This window comes from Podarcis cretensis, assembly GCF_951804945.1.
Source record: "Podarcis cretensis genome assembly, chromosome: 11".
Lineage (NCBI taxonomy): Eukaryota > Metazoa > Chordata > Lepidosauria > Squamata > Lacertidae > Podarcis > Podarcis cretensis.
Genome location: NC_137180.1, coordinates 65755013 through 65771775, shown reverse-complemented (window position 1 = coordinate 65771775; position 16763 = coordinate 65755013). Strand labels below are relative to the sequence as shown.

General features: G+C 51.7%; 1 protein-coding gene across 2 annotated transcripts in view; it reads left to right on the top strand.

Annotated features, from left to right (window-relative positions):
* Positions 1–15577, top strand: part of ATOSB (atos homolog B) — a 38283-nt gene extending 22706 nt beyond the window's left edge. For both annotated transcript variants that reach the window (XM_079994906.1, XM_079994905.1), the window contains exons 4-10: positions 4106–5196; positions 7927–7985; positions 8279–8387; positions 9082–9240; positions 11434–11502; positions 11667–11863; positions 13896–15577. In XM_079994906.1, the coding sequence (XP_079851032.1) occupies positions 4201–5196; positions 7927–7985; positions 8279–8387; positions 9082–9240; positions 11434–11502; positions 11667–11863; positions 13896–14049 (1743 nt within the window). In that variant the 5' untranslated portion in view covers positions 4106–4200 and the 3' untranslated portion in view covers positions 14050–15577. The remainder of the gene's footprint in view (positions 1–4105; positions 5197–7926; positions 7986–8278; positions 8388–9081; positions 9241–11433; positions 11503–11666; positions 11864–13895) is intronic.
* The last annotated feature ends 1186 nt before the right edge of the window (positions 15578–16763 follow it).

Genomic DNA, 16763 nt, shown 5'->3' with positions numbered 1-16763 from the left:
CACGGTGCTGTGAGTCCTCTGCTCCTCCTGCGGAGTGAAGCCGCAAGCCATTGACGGAGAGCGCTGACTTTTTCCTTGGAACAATTGGATCCTAAAGTAAAAACCCGTGAGTAATATGGAATTCGGAATTTAAAGAAAAAATCTCTTCTGAATTAGGAACGAGCGGGGAAGTGTTAAAAAGGAAGTCTGCCCCCCCCTCTATGTAGATAATTTAAAGCAAAGAACTTGCCATCTAAGGTCGAGAGGACCTTTCTAAAAGACTTTAACCCTCATGCTTTGACACTATAAGAAATTTTACCGGAGGATAAAAGATTAATTTTGGGAGCTGAAGTTTCACCCCCCCCCCCCGGACCCGGGAGTGTCCCGCGAGAGAGCCTGCTGATGAAGTACTGAGGACTTTGACAGCTGTCAAATTGGCTGTCAGAGGGAAAAAGAGAATTTTGTTTCTGTTGCTTCTGCTGGTTATACTTGCTACAATTTGTCGAGAATAAGGAAGGACTGTTACAATAAATTGGCTATTGGACTTGAGCTGAAAAACATTAACAAACTAAAATCCCCCTAGAGGGGGTTTAGGACATTACAACAATGGCTGGAGATGGGAGACTTCAGACTGAATTGGAAAGAACATTTGTTCTCTTGGGAAAATTACAAGGGGAAATTGATGTTTTGGCTACAAGTGTTACAACTCTGGCCTCAGCAGCAAACAATGTTGTTGAAGTTGATAAGGACTCGAAGCACGAAGCTCATACAATTGAGCAAATAGGGAAACTTGAATGTTATGAGAATATGGAAGAGGAGATATGTGCTGGTCTCAAAGAGAAGGAAGGAGGAGCTGTAACCTCCCAGATGTCAAATGAGAGCTGCAATTTGTGGCCTGACATGCAGGCAATAAAGGAGAATAACAATTTGATGTGGAAAGCCTGGCCTGAATTGGTGAGCCTGAAACTGAGAGATCCCCTTTTGTGGAGACCTGAAGACTGAAGGATTACAAATTTGATCAAGGCGGAAATCGGAGCTTTGGGGACATTTGGACTTGATAGGAGTATGTCGGGGTACCCTATAGGCTCTTTTTTCAAGTATGGAGGGCTGGCTGGGAAAAATATGGATCCTGTTGGGCCAAAGCTTTTCCGAAATCTGGGGTTTAACATTAAGGACTATCAAAAAGGCCGGCAGAGAGGAACTGAAGGAGATTTAAAAGCCTCGGATGTGAGATCTCCAGGCTAGACAAGATATTGAATTGATGAACACTTGTTGGGGACTGAAACCGGGAAAGGGGTGGGTGGAGTCTGGGAATCCAAAGGGTATATAACTATAACTTGTTTTATTTTTATTCTGTTTTCTTACTTGTTTGGAACTGGGGAAAGCCGTGGAAGGGAAATTTTGGTCGACTTTAGGAAAAATGATGAAGAATGAGTAATGACGTTTAAGTATCTGATGTTTAAATTTGGATATAAGGATTTGCTGTATTAATAACTTAAATTGGAATACAAGAAGGGGAGGTGAGAGGAGGTCTGAGAAATAAGTTAATGGAAATAAGTAATGGAAAATGTATTTGTTTTAATTTTGTATTTTTGTATTTTTGTTAATTTTTTGTCCTTTTTTCTTTTTCTTTTTATATTAATTGTGGAAAACCTAATAAATATATTAAAAAAAAAAAGGACTTTGCTGCCGTGCCCCTTCGCCAAACAGCTCCTGCCCTGGAGAGTTTGTCTCTACCTGGTCAGGTATGGCAAGGGCTGGAGGAGGAGACAGCACCACCTGTCCTGTGGAAGTTGCCTTTTCCTAAGCATCCTGGCAGCATCTCTTTTTTTAAAAAAAATAATTTTTATTCGTTTTTCAAACACATAATAAAAACAGAACAAATCAAAAAAACCAAGAAATTCAAAACACAAACAAAAACATACAAAACAATTAAACCAATATAACTTCAAAATTATAATTTCATACCCTTCTTTCTTTTGACTTCCCCATACCTCCCCATCCCTGCATCCTTGTTTAGTGATTCTTTAGCAACCCTTTAGTCAATAATCCTGATTCCCTTTCATTAAATTTCCTTTAGTTTTTTAGTTACAGCTGCAATTCTCTGCTTCTTACCCCATGACATCTTAGCATTCCTCAATTTTACAATAGTTTTTAAGGTATATTTTAAATTTCTTCCAGTCCTCTTCCACTGTCTCCTTCCCCTGGTCTCGGATTCTGCCCGTCATCTCAGCCAGTCCCATAAAGTCCATCACCTTTGTTTGCCATTCTTCCAGAGTAGGTAGTTCTTGCATCTTCCAATACTTTGCCAGTAGAATTCTTGCTGCTGTGGTGGCATACATAAAGAAAATCCTATCCTTCTTTAACACCAATTGGCCAACCATGCCCAAGAGAAAAGCCTCTGGTTTCTTAGGAAAAGTCCACTTAAGGACCTTCTTAATTTCATTATAGATCATTTCCCAGAAAGCTTTAATCTTTTGGCAGGTCCACCAAAGGTGGTAAAAAGTGCCTTCAGTCTCATTACATTTCCAACACTTATTGTTAGGCAGATGGTAAATTTTTGCAAGCTTGACTGGGGTCATGTACCACCGATAGATCATCTTCATAATGTTTTCTTTTAAAGCATTACATGCAGTAAATTTAATACCGGTAGTCCATAACTGTTCCCAGTCAGCAAACATAATATCATGGCCGATGTCTTGTGCCCATTTAATCATAGCTGATTTCACCGTTTCATCCTGTGTATTCCATTTCAACAGCAAGTTATACATTCTTGATAAGTTCTTAGTATTGGGTTCTAACAATTCTGTTTCTAGTTTTGACCTCTCTTTCTGGAATCCTATTTTCCTGTCCTGTTTAAATGTCTCATTTATCTGATGGTAATGCAACCAATCTCGAACCTTGGGCTTTAGTTTCTCATAACTCTGAAGTTTAACCCTTTCACCATCATATTCTAAAATTTCATAATATTTTGGCCATTTAGAGTCCATATTAAGCTTTTTTACTTCCCTCGCTTCCAATGGTGACACCCACCTGGGGGTTTTACTTTCCAACAGATCTTTATATCGAATCCAAACATTGTACAATGCTTTCCTTACAATATGGTTTTTAAAGCCTTTGTACACCTTTACCTTGTCGTACCATAAATATGCATGCCAACCAAAGCTATTGTCATACCCTTCTAGATCCAAAATGTCTGTGTTCTCAAGAAGTAGCCAGTGTTTCAACCAGCAAAAGGCTGCCGATTCATAATAGAGTCTTAAGTCCGGCAGGGCAAACCCCCCTCTATCCTTTGCATCAGTTAAAATCTTAAATTTAATTCTGGGCTTTTTGCCCTGCCAGACAAATTTTGATATGTCTTTCTGCCACTTCTTGAAACAGTCCATCTTGTCTAAAATCTGCAACGTCTGAAATAAAAATAGCATTCTAGGCAATACATTCATCTTAATAGTAGCAATTCGGCCTAACAAGGAAAGTTTCAACCTTGACCATATTTCTAGATCTTTCTTTACTTCTAACCAACATTTTTCATAATTATCCTTAAATAAGTTCACATTCTTAGACGTTAAGTTTATCCCCAGGTATTTCACCTTTTTCGTTATTTCCAAGCCTGTTTCATTCTGAAATCTCTCTCTTTCTTCCATTGTTAAATTTTTCTCCAAGACTTTCGTTTTTTGTTTGTTCAATTTAAAACCTGCTACTCGACCAAATATTTCAATTAGTTCTAATACTCTTTTAGTGCTAGTGTCTGGCTGTTGCAGAGTCAATACTAGGTCATCTGCAAATGCTCTTAATTTGTAGTGTCTAACTCCGACCTGAACTCCTTTAACCAACTGGTCCTTTCTAATCATGTTTAACAAAACCTCCAGGACTGATATAAAAAGCAGAGGGGATATTGGGCATCCCTGCCGTGTACCTTTTTCTATAAATATTTCTTCCGTTACCACATTATTTACAATTAACTTAGCTTTTTGTTTAGAATATATTGCACCTATACCGTTTTCAAAACCTTGGCCTACCCCCATCCCATCCTGGCAGCATCTCTCCACTTTCTTGAGGCTGCACATGAGTTCATGAGCCTTTTATTTTTGCGCTGCCCCTCACCCGCCTTCTCTTCTCGTTCCAGATGCGGCCATGAAGCACACTTCATAGCAGGGGCTTTCTCCAGGCTCCCGAACACCCCGTGGCACTTTAGCACCCTTCCCTGCCCCATCGCACCCCATGCGGCACATCAATGCAGAGTCGGCCCTCCCCCAGGAGCGCAGTGCAGGCACCAGCCGGGAGGAGGAGCAGGAGGAAGAGGAGGAGGCGGAGGAGGAGGAAGGGCCCCTCCCCTGGCGCCGCCACCGCGGGGTCCTGATGGGCTGCGGCCCCCCGGAGCTCGCCTGCCAGAAGGTCTACCAGGTCTCCATCTTCTCCCCACCAGCTGGCTGCTCCCCGCCTCCCGAACAGAGGGCCCCCGGGAGGCAGCCCATCAAGCGCCCCTGCCCGGAGCCCCAGCGGGGGCCGGAGGGGGCCGAGTGGGACGCCAAGAGGGGCCGCTGGGAGGAGGGGGACGACGACATTGAGGATGGGCTGCTGGTGGACGAGCTCTCCCTGGGGGGTGCTGCCCAGCACTTCTCCCACAGCGGCCTGCGGGTGGTGGAGCACCGCCCCGAGAGCAGCCCCCCCAGGGCACGAGGGGCCACCCCAGCACAGGCCCCGCACACCCCTTGCGACACTTTGCACACGGCGAAGAGAGGCTGCGCCCCCACCTCACCGGACCCTGGCCCCGCCGGGGGGCAGGAGGAGAACGGGGGCCCCAGGGACCAGGGGCCCTCTGGGCCCAACCACCTCCTGGGCCCTGGCTTGCACAACCTTGCACATCAGCCCCAGATGGGGGACGTGCCCCTAGGGGCACCCGGAGGGCACCTAGAGCCCGGCACTCCGCCAGCCGCTCGAGGCTTGGATGCCAACGGGCTGGGCTCTGCCGAAAAGACTCCACACCCCAGCTGCGGGCTCCTTGGCGTAGGGGCCGGCTGCTGCCCGGCGAAGCGGAAGTTGCTGCCCTCCTCGGCGGAGGGGGCGGCTGAGGCGGGGGGCTCCGAGGACGAGGGGCACCCCCCTGCCCGGAAGAAGAAGAAGAGGTCCCCGCCCTGCCCCCCCGTGCCAGCCTCCTGCCGCAGCACCGATGCCAAGGGCGCCCCTTTCTGGAACCACCTGCTGCCGGTGGCCAAGGTGAGATTTAGTTTTGCTTTGTGTGGGGGGGGGGGCTGGGTTAGGTGTGAGCTCCCCCCTTTGTGGGGGTCGGGGAAGGAAGGTTGCAGCATTTTGGTAAAGGACCAAGCTTCTGTGGTATTATTTATTATTTAATTCATATATTTTATATACAGTTGTACCTTGGTTCTTTGACGGAATCCATTCCAGAAATCCGTCCGACTTCCGAAAATGTTTGAAAACCAAGGCACGGCTTCCGATTGGCTGCAGGAGCTTCCTGCAGCCAATCGGAAACTGTGGAATTCGCGTCAGATGCTCGGGTTCCAAAGAACATTCGCAAACCGGAACACTCACTTCTGGGTTTGTGGCGTTCGGGAGCCAAAATGTTTGAGTCGCAAGGCATTCGTGAACCAAGGTACGAATGTATTTATTTTATACGCCAATCCGTCATAGGAAGAAACCTCAAAGTGGTTTATGGAAAAGATAGAACAATGAAAGGATCGCTGGGGAGATTTGCAACCGTGATTTGAAGCATGCAAAAAGTTAAATCCAGGATAGAATAGAGTAAAAAGATTGAAACCTACAAAATGTCACCAAGGAAATGTTGCGGACAATAGTTTGTCTCCCAGTGAGGAGCAGGGCCTCGTTTGGTCGTCTCTCAGTCTCTGCAAAGGGTTTTCTCTGGCCCTTGCCTGCTATTCCTGAGTTGCGAAGACTGGAGGCGTCGGCGGGTACCTAGAAATGTGAATGCTGCTCCTGAGGCGTCTTGTCTTTGCAGCCTTTGGTAAAGTGAGTTTGGCCTTGCCGGTCAAGTCAGTTCAGTGTCTGCCCAGGTGAGGCCAGAGGGAAGGGAGAGAGAACCCTCTTTCACCCCCAAAAGCCTAGACCAGCGGTTCTCAACCTGTGGGTCCCCAGATGGGGACCAGCTGGGTTTTGGCTCAAGAGCTCAAGTTAAAGCATTTTAGCTAAGGAAAAATAGGGATTTTGGTGCAGTTTCAAACTGCCTGCACAGTCAGTTTTGGTTACAGATAGGTAGCCGTGTTGGTCTGCCATACTCAAAAAAAATTTCCTTCCAGTAGCACCTTAAAGACCAACTAAGTTAGTTCTTGGTATGAGCTTTCGTGTGCATGCACACTTCTTCAGATACACTGAAACAGAAGTCACCAGACCCTTCTATATAGTGAGAAGGTGGGGAGGGGTATTACTCAGAAGGGTGGTGGGATTGGGTGATTGGCAGATAGCTGTGATGAGCCTGTTGACGACTCTTAACGACTGTAATAGGTCTTACAGGAAAAAGCAAGGGGTGAGAAGGTGAAAAATGGCTTTGTCATGTATAATGAGTTTTGGGTTTGGGAAACCCATTCCTTCAGTTGGACTACAACTCCCATCATCCCTGAGCTCTGGCCTTGCTAGCTAGGGGTGATGGGAGTTGTAGTTCAACAACATCTGGGGACCTACAGGTGGAGAAAGGCTGGCCTGGAATAAGACAGGCTTCCTTTAACCTGCCAGCCTGTCTTGGGGGGCTCCTTCCTTGCTTGAGGGGTTGGGGAGGCCATTGTGGTGGTTGTGGGGCCCCTGCCAAGGAGGGCAGGGTGACAGGGGTGGGGGGCTGCGGTGGTGAAGCTCTGCAAGAGAGGAGACCCCCACGCCCAGATGTGCGGAGGGAGGAAAGGGTCTTCTGCAGATGCCTCTTTTCCATCTGCCTCCAGCCTGTCAAGGCTGAGCTCTGAGCCGAGGGTTGTGCCATGGGGCGTGAAGCCCTTTGGCACAAGGGATGCCTAGTGATGCCTCATCCGCTGGAGGAGAGCTGCTGGCCCCTGCCCTTTCCCCCTCTCTCTGCCACGGAGGTCACTGCCTGGTCACTGAGCATGTGACCCGCCGGCCTCTCTCTGGAAGAGCCCAGCCACTGGCTGGCTCTGTGGGAGCAGGAAGGCACCCTGCCTCCGACCTGGGCACTGGGTCTCTCCCTGGCATCTGCCCACCCCCAGGCTTGGCTCCCCTCTCCCGCCCACGGATGCCCACCTCCTCCAGGCACACTGGCTCCAGAGGACCCTCTCGGGGGACACTTCCAGGAAGTCACTGCAGGGGCTTCTCCCCCCGGGAGAAGAGCAGGCAGGAAGGCTGAGCTGTTGCTGCGGGTTGGGGGGAATGGAACCCCACTGATGGGGGTCCTTTGGGGCTTGGTGGGCAGGCGGGGGGTCCCAGGCAGGCATATGGAATAGAGGGTGCAGGTGGCTCAGACCCCTCACCTCTGGGGCCTGTCCGTGTGGGGGAATGTGCGTACGCATGCAGTTCCTGGGCTGGCTGCCTGCACGGCGGGTCTTGTGGGGACCAGATGACGGTCGCTTTGTAGGATCTGCTTTTTGAGAGTTCGGTGCGACCGCATCTTACATGGGGGGGGGGGTCAGTCCCAAGGCTCCTGGGGAGATGCAAAAACACGTCTTCTCCAGTTGCCCCAGCGTGAGCCTCTCTACCCTTCTGGAGCCAGCGTTGCACCCCCTGCCCCTAGCACAGTAGGGTTTTCCTGGCACAAAAAGAGCCTTCAAGCTCTCTCCCCTTCTTGTGGCTTAACCAGTGGAATTCCAACCTGTTGGCCTGCAAAGGCGGAGCTGTTATTGCACGAGTCAAATGTGCCCAAGCTGCCGTTGCTTTGCAGTTCGGGCCGCCAGGCTCCTTTCCTGCATTTGGGGGTCCAGCCTCTAACCTCCCGCTTCCCCTTTGTGTCTCCTCACCCCCACCCCAACCCCCCAGGGCTCGGCCACCAGCGGTTCTGCCGGCTGCCAGCTGAAGGCCGGGCTGCGCCTCAAACAGTAAGTGCCCCCCCTGCGTTCCCTTTCGGCTCCCCCCACAGTAAGTGACCCCCCCCAAGTGGCCGCCCAGAGTTGCTGGGCTGGAAGGGGGGCTCTTGGGCCTTCCCTGTTTGGGTGCCCTGGGCTGGCAGCCTTGCCCTTCTGCCCTTGGCTGTCTCACTGGCAGAGGGAGGGGTCGCCCTCCCCCCCCCAGCTCTCTGGAGATGCTGCCTGGGAGCTTTGCTCTGGCAGGTCTCCGGGCGTGGGGGGCCTCTGCTCAAACTGACCCCCCCCCGACCTTCTCCCCCCAACAGGAGACATCTGCGCAGCAGCCTGCCCAGGAGCCCAGCGGGCTGCAGGCCCCCCAGCGCCACCCCCTGGGCCACCACCTCCACCAGCCGCGCCCTGCTGGGTAACTTTGAGGTAACGGCGGCTGGGAGGCTCTGGGTGCGAGGGAGCGCTTCCTCTCGGGCGCCCGGGACTGGGGAGGGCAGAGAGGTGCCTCTTCCATGGGGAGACTGGCTCCGTCTGCCCCGGGGGGTGGGGCTGGAGGGGCAGGGGGTGTTGCCTCCACCCTTTATGTGGCCCTGGGAGAGCTGAGTCCTGGGCAAAGGGCACTCTGGACATGGAAACAGAGAATCACGGAGTTGGGAGGGAGCCAAGCGCCATCTAGTCCTAGCCCCTTCAATCCATGAATCTCCACTGAAGCATCTAGGACAGAGGGCCATCCAGGACATGTCCGCCCCCACGCCCCCGCCCATGTAAAGAGGTTTCAGCATGACGTGGCCCCTTTTGGCCTCTGTGATGGCCAGGCAAAGGGCTCCTAGACACCCTTTTCTGGCCTCCAGTGTGGATGCTGTCAAGAGCGGCTGTGCAATCCAGTCAGATGGTTGGGGTACCATGATGATGATGATGATGATGATGCAAATGCCTGAGCTGCTCTTGCTGTTTGCACTGGGGAGGGAAGGGTTAAAGAGCCCTTTGCCCGCATGGCTGAGTTGCATGATAAAAGGGGGGTTGGAGATGAGATGGGAGGCCCCTTTGTGTGTTGGGTGGGAGCCCATTCCCTTCCCCTGCTGCCTGGCTGGCCCACCCACCCTCTTTCCTCCCTGCACAGGAGTCCATCCTGAAGGGGCGCTTCCCGCCGGCCGGCCGGATCGAGGGCTTCACGGCGGAGATCGGGGCCAGCGGCTCCTACTGCCCGCAGCATGCCACGCTCCCTGTGGAAGTCACCTATTTCGACATAGCGGAGCACAGCGCCCCTTCGCCCTTCCTGGTGGGTGCCCTGGGGGTGGAGTGGGTTGGGTGGGGAGGGGGCTTTGGGAAGGGACTTTGGGGGCTAGTGCCACGGCAGGGGCTGACTTCAGTGGACAGACCCACGGGGGCAATGGGGTGGCATTGGCCGCCCCTGGTTGGTCATGAATGAACCTGGCTGGGAAACTCCATACATTCTATTTATTTATTTTTTGGTTTAAATTGTTATTAGATTTTTTATTTTTATCATGTTAACATTTCAAATCATCGAAATAGAAAAAACAAAACACATTTCCCAAAATTTCCCTTCCCTCAACTTCCTCTTCTGGTTTTATACATATTGACTTTTCCTCCTTGTTTTGTTATTTCTTCATATAAGTTCTTTATATTAATTATTGTTATTTCTTATCATTTTAACATCGTCTTTATAAATCGTGTATTAAATCCCATACATTCTAGAAGACGAGACAAAACAATGGGTACACCTGGAGAGAGACATATTCTGAAATACCCCCACTACAGCATATCCATTCCTCCGAAACAAACTAAGGAAAATCCCCACAACGCTAAAGAGGTTCACACAGAACACGCTTAAAGCATGGAAGGAAGAAGCAGGCAAACTGTCCCCAACCCCATCCCCACTTATTCCCCTGGCTTACCACCCGTTACTCCTCCATGCAGCACAAAACCTCCAGATAAAAACCTGGCAAGGCAAAGACTTATACCGTATAGCAGACCTCTACAAAAATAACATAAGAAATACAAGACAAACTAGGGGCTGACACACCACCAATTACATGCCTCCTTAAACAATCCAGTTGTAAAATTAGCATCAACCAGGCCCCTGACAACCTTCGAAAATCTCCTCCTAACAACAAAGGGACACGGCAAACGGATGGTATCCACAATATACAAAATACTACTCCAAAATCCCACAAGCCCCCCCCCCCCCATGACGCTATCAGAAAACAGTGGGAGGATGACACAGGCTATGAGATTAGCCCCACCCAAGGGACTAGAATGTGGTCTAAACGTCCCTTTGAATCCATCTCAGCTAAAAGAAAAGAACTCACTCTGAAAATCACATACAGGTGGTACCTAACACCAAGGAAACTAGCGCTAATACACCCAGGATCCTCACCAAAATGCTGGAGAGGGTGCACCTCCACAGGCACATACCTCCACATGTGGTGGGAATGCCCCAATACCCAACTATTCTGGACAACAGCCATGCGAGAAATATGTAAAATATCCAAGCAAGTATTAGGAATAACCCCAAAATTGGCCCTACTAAACATCATCCAAGACAATAATGGCCACTCACACCACAAAGAGCTCATAACCCACCTACTTTCAGCAGCCAGAAACACCATAACCAGACACTGGAGAGACCTGTCAGGAGTAAGCATGGACCAATGGTACCAAATAGTATGGGAAACAGCCTTACTAGAAAAACTAACCAACAAACTGAAACTGACACAGGGACAAACAGAAGAAGATGCCTTCACCCCGGTATGGCTCCCCTTTATCACATACACAGCCCAACAAGACAACAACAAGAATCCACCAACTGCATTCGAATCAATCTGGCTAACCTGATCCAAAACACACACGCCCACCCCACTCACACATGAAAACAAATCTCACTACAGCCAACCAAAGACAACCAACCACCCCCTTGGCCACCCACAACCTCTCTCACAATCAGTGAAATACCACAAGTGAAGAGTAAGGAGATCCACACAAGTGATGCTGACACAAAACCTCACACATACACTAAGTAGAATAGAAGCATTGCCACCTGACCCCACCCCAAATACCATTCCCCTCTCTCCTTTTCTTCCTAACCTAATACTATATGCAGCACGAATGTCTCGCAACAAATGAAACATCTGAAGAAAACACAACTTGAATAAAGAGACAACGCACGTATTTTTGTAAACTAAGAAATCTTTAATCTATCTGTCTGTCTATGGAAAGGTCTTAGCTGGTCCAGCATTTCTGCTGTGGTCCAAGTGGCCACGAAATGCTCTGCACTGGCCGCTGCCCAGTGGAACTGCCCTTTCCATTGCCCACAGCGCCCCTCCCAGGGATTGTGGCTTCCCAGTCTGCAAAGTGAGCGTTATTCCACTGCCCTAACCTGGGTGCCCCTTCCCTGCCCCTCCTACCATCCTCTGAGCCCCCCTGAGCCCCTAACCTTCTCTCTCTGCTCCAGGGAGTCATTGATTTGGAATCCTTGGGGAAGAAGGGCTACAGCATCCCGAAAATGGGCACCATTCAAGTGGTGAGTGGCAGAGGTGGGCAGGTGGGCAGCTTGGCTCCTGAGCTGTGCATGCGAAGAGAGAGGGGAGCAGGGAGGTGGCCTAAGGTTTGGGGGTGGGGAGCCCAGAGACTCCTCCGTGGGGCAGCTGCTCTCCCCCGCCTCCGTGACGGCCTCCCCTCTTGCAGACCTTATTCAACCCCAACAAGACGGTGGTGAAGATGTTCCTGGTGACCTACGACTTCCACGACATGCCCGCCAACCACGTCACCTTCCTGCGCCATCGCATCTTCCTGGTTCCCGTTGGCGAGGAGGTGGAGCAAGGCCCCAGCCCAGCCCAGAGCGAGGGGCCCAGAAGGGTCCTCTGCTACCTGATGCACCTGAGGTGAGGTGGGGCTGGCTGTGGGGCTGGCCGTCTGGGGTCCCTGGGCCCTTCGTGGGCCACCCTAGTCCAGTCCTGGCAGGACTATCTATTTACACGCCCAAACACGAGATCCGCTTAGGGCTTTTGCTTCTGGGCCCAAGCATAGAAGCGTAGCTTTGGGAGGAACCCCGAGGGTCATCCAGTCCACACACCCCTCCCACAGCAGTGCAGGAATCCCAACTGGAAGGTTTAAGGTGATTTCTGAAAGTCATACACAAAAAATAATACAAATGCAATGTGAGTGTTTTGGGAGTCCTGGCTTTATCTGGGGCTGCTGCCACCTAAATATTTGCTGCATGGGGCTGTTTCCCCCAGTTGCCTTGGAGGTGGGGAGGCTGCTCCTTGCCCCCCCCTGCCACCCCAGGCATGGCAGTCAAACGGTGCCTGATCCTGGCGGTCTCTAGGGCAGGGGACAACAATTTTTTTAAGCCACGGGCCAGTCCGCTATCCCTCAGACCTTGTGGTGTGCCGGAGGAGTGGCAAGGGGGGCCAGCCACTGCGCTTACCTTCCCAGGGGCGCGATCCATAGCGCATTTCATCTCGGTGGGCTTGAGCGGTTCTTCAAGCACTGAACAAGTGGCCTTGAAATGATTGTGGCTTACTTGCGAGTAAGCGCGTCTTTAGGGCTCTTAGTGTCCGTGCATCCAGAGGCAGGGCAGGATGTGGCTATTTGCCGATACGCGACATCTCCTGGCGGCACAGGTGGAACCTGGCAGGGGCTTCCAGAGGTGGCGAGGCAGGAGGAGCCAATCTCTGCCAACCAAACGCCGCTGAAGTAAACCAGGCACGGCGTTTGATTGGCAGAGACGTCCCCGCGCTGCGCCAAGGTAAATCAGGTGTGGCGATTGAGTGGCACAGCCACCGTTGCCGCCTGGCCTCTTCCTCCCGTCACCATCACTGGGAGTCTCAGCTTCACGGCAGGTTCCAGCTTTGGGGCACGGGCCAGGTGGGCCTGATCCAGCCTGTGGGCCTTAGTTTGCTGACCCCTGCTCTAGGGGAAAAGCTGTCTTGGGCAGTGAAATTTTTGTGCCCCATTTTCCTTAAAAGATCAAAAGGAAATGTATTTCACATATGTATGGCCACTTTAAGAAGAGTGACAGGGCTCCTCTAGCCCAGGCTCCTATTCTCAAAGTGGCCAACAAGATGCCCTAATGGGGAAACGGCAAGCAGGATTTGAGCACAAGAGATTCCAGAAACTGGAATTTGGAAGCATCACTGCCTGCAGCCATCGAGCGAAGTAGCCATTCGAATCCTCTTTTAAGGCTGTCCAAGTTGGTGGCCATCGCTGCTTCCTGTGGGAGGGAGTTCCGCAGTTTAACTCTGCACTGCATGAAGAAATTCTTTCTTGTTTCTAGTCTGAATCTTCCCACATGTCGCCTCATTGGGGATCCTGATTCTGTCATGTCTTTCGTGTAGGGATACTTAATGTAGGAGCCAAGTGACCTCTCCTCTGCCTCCCCTTTCAGGAGAAGATGGTTTGCCCCAGCAGATCGAAGCTTAGCACACCATCCAGGCTGGGCCCAAGCACCTTTAAGTGCTGGATCTGACCCTTCTCCTGCAGACCGCCTCCCCCCACCGCCCCATCAAAGCCGGTCCACTCGAGTGGATCGAATGCCATCTTGCTAAATCAGCTCTATAGGTTCTCCTCCCCTCCCTGCCAACGTCTTACCTCACTTGGGCTATAGTGCCTTTGTTCCTCAAGCTAAGCAGTCTGCCCCCCCTCAGATTCATAGGGGAGAGGGCTTTGGATCCCTACAAGCCAGGATGGCTCTGCTCTGCCTCCACAGCTGGAGGCAGCCGTGCTTCTGAATCCCAGTTGCTGGAAATCTCAGGCGGAGAGAGTTGCTCTTGTGCTCAGATCCTGCTTATGGGTTTCTCCTTGAGGAATCTGGTGATGCCGGACTAGATGGGCCCCTGGCCTGATCCAGCTGCAGGCTCTCCTTATGGTGCTCCAGGTTCCTAACCTCTGAAACGTGTCTCCTCTGCTTCCCAGGTTCCACAGCTCCAAGTCGGGGAAGATTTACCTGCACGACAACATCCGCCTGCTCTTTTCCCGCAAGTCGATTGAGATTGATTCGGGGATCCCCTATGAACTGAAGTCCTTCACCGAACTCCCGCGCAACCCCTGCTACTCCCCCCGAGCCTGAGGGAGGACGGATGGACGTGGGGAGAACCCCACCCGGAGCCAACAGGGCTTTGGCAGGTGAAGAAGGAAGAGGAAGGGTCCTGAGTGCGAAAGATGAACTGGGCTCATAGTTTTTTTGTCTGCCTCAAGAGAGAGGCCTGCGCCCAGCCTGGATCTCAAATGCAGTGCTTCTCAAGCTCTAGTTGCGGTGCCCTGTGCGGTTTGGCAGGGGTTGGGGGGCAGGAGGAACCGAAGGCTGGCCGAAGGAGGGGCAGGGTGGCATTGAAACAGGGATGGGGTGGGGAGAGACAAAGAGGGGCTGGGGCTCTGACATTAAGATTTGGGGCCATCTGAGTGGAGGGCAGGGTGAGACATATATGTGTGTGTGTGTGTGTGTGTGTGTGTGTGTGTGTTGGAAGTACGAAGCACTGAAAGGGTCATGAGGGGGCGGGAGGGAAGGAAGACGGAAGATGCAGCCTTGACCATCCAGGCAGAGGCCTCTATCTGCTTCACGGGCCGCCACCTGAGCGGAAATGGCTGACATTGGCAAGCAGAGGATGGAGTCGCGGACGCGCTGGGGACGGTGGGAGCTCCCAGCTTTGCATTTGAACCTGCGAAGAGCAGCTGTGCGTGGTGGGGGGAGAGAGCAAGCCGTCATTTGCACCCCACGGGGCTTCCTTCACGTTCCGGGATTCCTTCCTCCTGGGGGCCAGGCTCCCTGCCCTTTCTCTAGGGCATCAGCCCACACCTGCTCTCCCCTGCCTTTTGCCTGATGCACGAGACTCGGCAGCCCCCGGATCTTGTCCAGCTGGCCGAGGGCTTGGCGCAGGCAGGAGACCGCGAAAGGGCCCGGCTCCTGGCATCACGACGCCTGGTCCGCCTGGGGGGTTTCCAAGAGGCCGAACGTAGGAGGGGCGTCTTGGGAGAAGCTGTGTTTTGAGGGTGGGGAGACAGTGAGTCTCGCTCGCTGCTGTGTCTCCGTGTCTTGAGCCGAGACCACCTCCCTGCCCATTCCATGCCCACCTCAGGTTGAAGACGTACACGGTGCCAAACTTGACGACGTTGCCATGGGTGGGTGGGGTGTAGAGGAGCCGAGTTGAAGTTGTTTTGGGACTCCTGCATGGCGGTTTCCCTGTATTGGGGTTTTTTGTTAGGGGGTTCTTGGGGGTGGGCTGGGGGTCAAAAATGCTGCCTTTGCAATCACCTTGAGGCCCCTGCCGGGGGGTGGGAGGGGGGTGGCGCAGGGGCGATTTGCACCATTTCACAAAGGAGAAAGGAAGCCTTGCTTCTGTGAAGGATTTTGGTCTTTGAGGAGCAGGAGGAGGAGAGGGCAACTTTGCCTCGCCCTCCGAACTGCCCCTGCGTTGCGTCTCCTCCCACGTCCTGCTCCCATGACGAAACAGGAAGGAGGAGAGGAGAGGGGCAACCATTGTAGACACTTGAAAATATTTATATTGAAGAAGAAAAAAGATAGAAAGGACTGTACCAGATACTTTCTCTCTCTTTTTTTTTTTTTAAAAAAGAAAATTCTATAAATGTGTGTTTGGAAATGGGAGTGTGTCTTCATTTTGTGCTTGCAATACTCTCTGGCCTCTGTTTAACGTCAAGAGGACCCTCCTCACCAAGACCCCAAAGAGCGGCCCGGAGCCTGGGCGTCAGTCAGGCACTGGCCTGTTGTCTTCAGAGTAATCTCAGCAGTTGCCCCTGAATGGAACTTGCCCAAGATGAATCTTGTAGGGCGGTTCTTCCCATCTGCAGCAGGAGAAAGGGTCTCTTTCACTCGTTTTCTGTTGGAGCCTTAGAGCAGCCCTGCTGGATCACAGCTTCCCGTTTCCTGCACTGGTCAATCTTCATCATCAACCACCAACTGCTGCTTCCGAGAAGCCCCACAAGCAGCCAAGGGCCCTCCCCTGCTTGTTTGTAACTGGTATTCAGAGGTAGACTGCCTCTGTCCAAGGAGGCCCATCTAGCTATCCTAGCTATTAGCCATGGCTGCCTCTCCCTCTCTGCATTTGCCCTCCTCGTCCTCAAAAGATCACGAAGCCACAAAATCATGTAGAAAGGAACAGCTCTCCTTTGCAAGAAGGGCTTTTGCCCTCGTCACAAGCTCGGCTCTGCCCTCGCCGGTCCTGCCCAATGTAGGTGCCACTGCTGAGAAGACTGTGTCCCACACAGCAGCCTACTGCATGGAAGACCCAGAACAGGGTCTCCAAAGATCGCTTCAGTGCATATATGGTGTTGAATAGGAGATGGTCTTTCAGATATCCTGGTGCCAGACCATTAGAGCTTTAAATGTAAAAAACAGAACTTCAGCCCGTTGCATTTTAGAACTCTTGCCTGACTACTGCATTCTGGGCCAGTTGCAATCTCCAAATACATTTCAATGGCATCCCACACATTAGAGTGAGTATAATCACCTTTGAAATGCATCAATGCAGGAGGTCTTCTTTGTCATTTTGCCCTGGCTTTCAAACTCCCTACCTAAGGACTCCTCTTTGGGGACCTTCTGCCATTGCACCAAAACATTCCTTTTTTGGCAGGAATGTGACCACTGGAGCTAGATGTTGCCAAGGCCCTTTGTGGCTCTGTCACACTAGTATAGCCAAAGGACCCTGACTAGTGGGGAAACGGGCATCACAGTCGTCAACTGCTCAGGCGTTTCTTTACACAGCTGCTTTTGTGTGTAATAATAATCAGCTGAGAGCAAGGAGAGCCAATTTGGTGCCCTTCAAATGT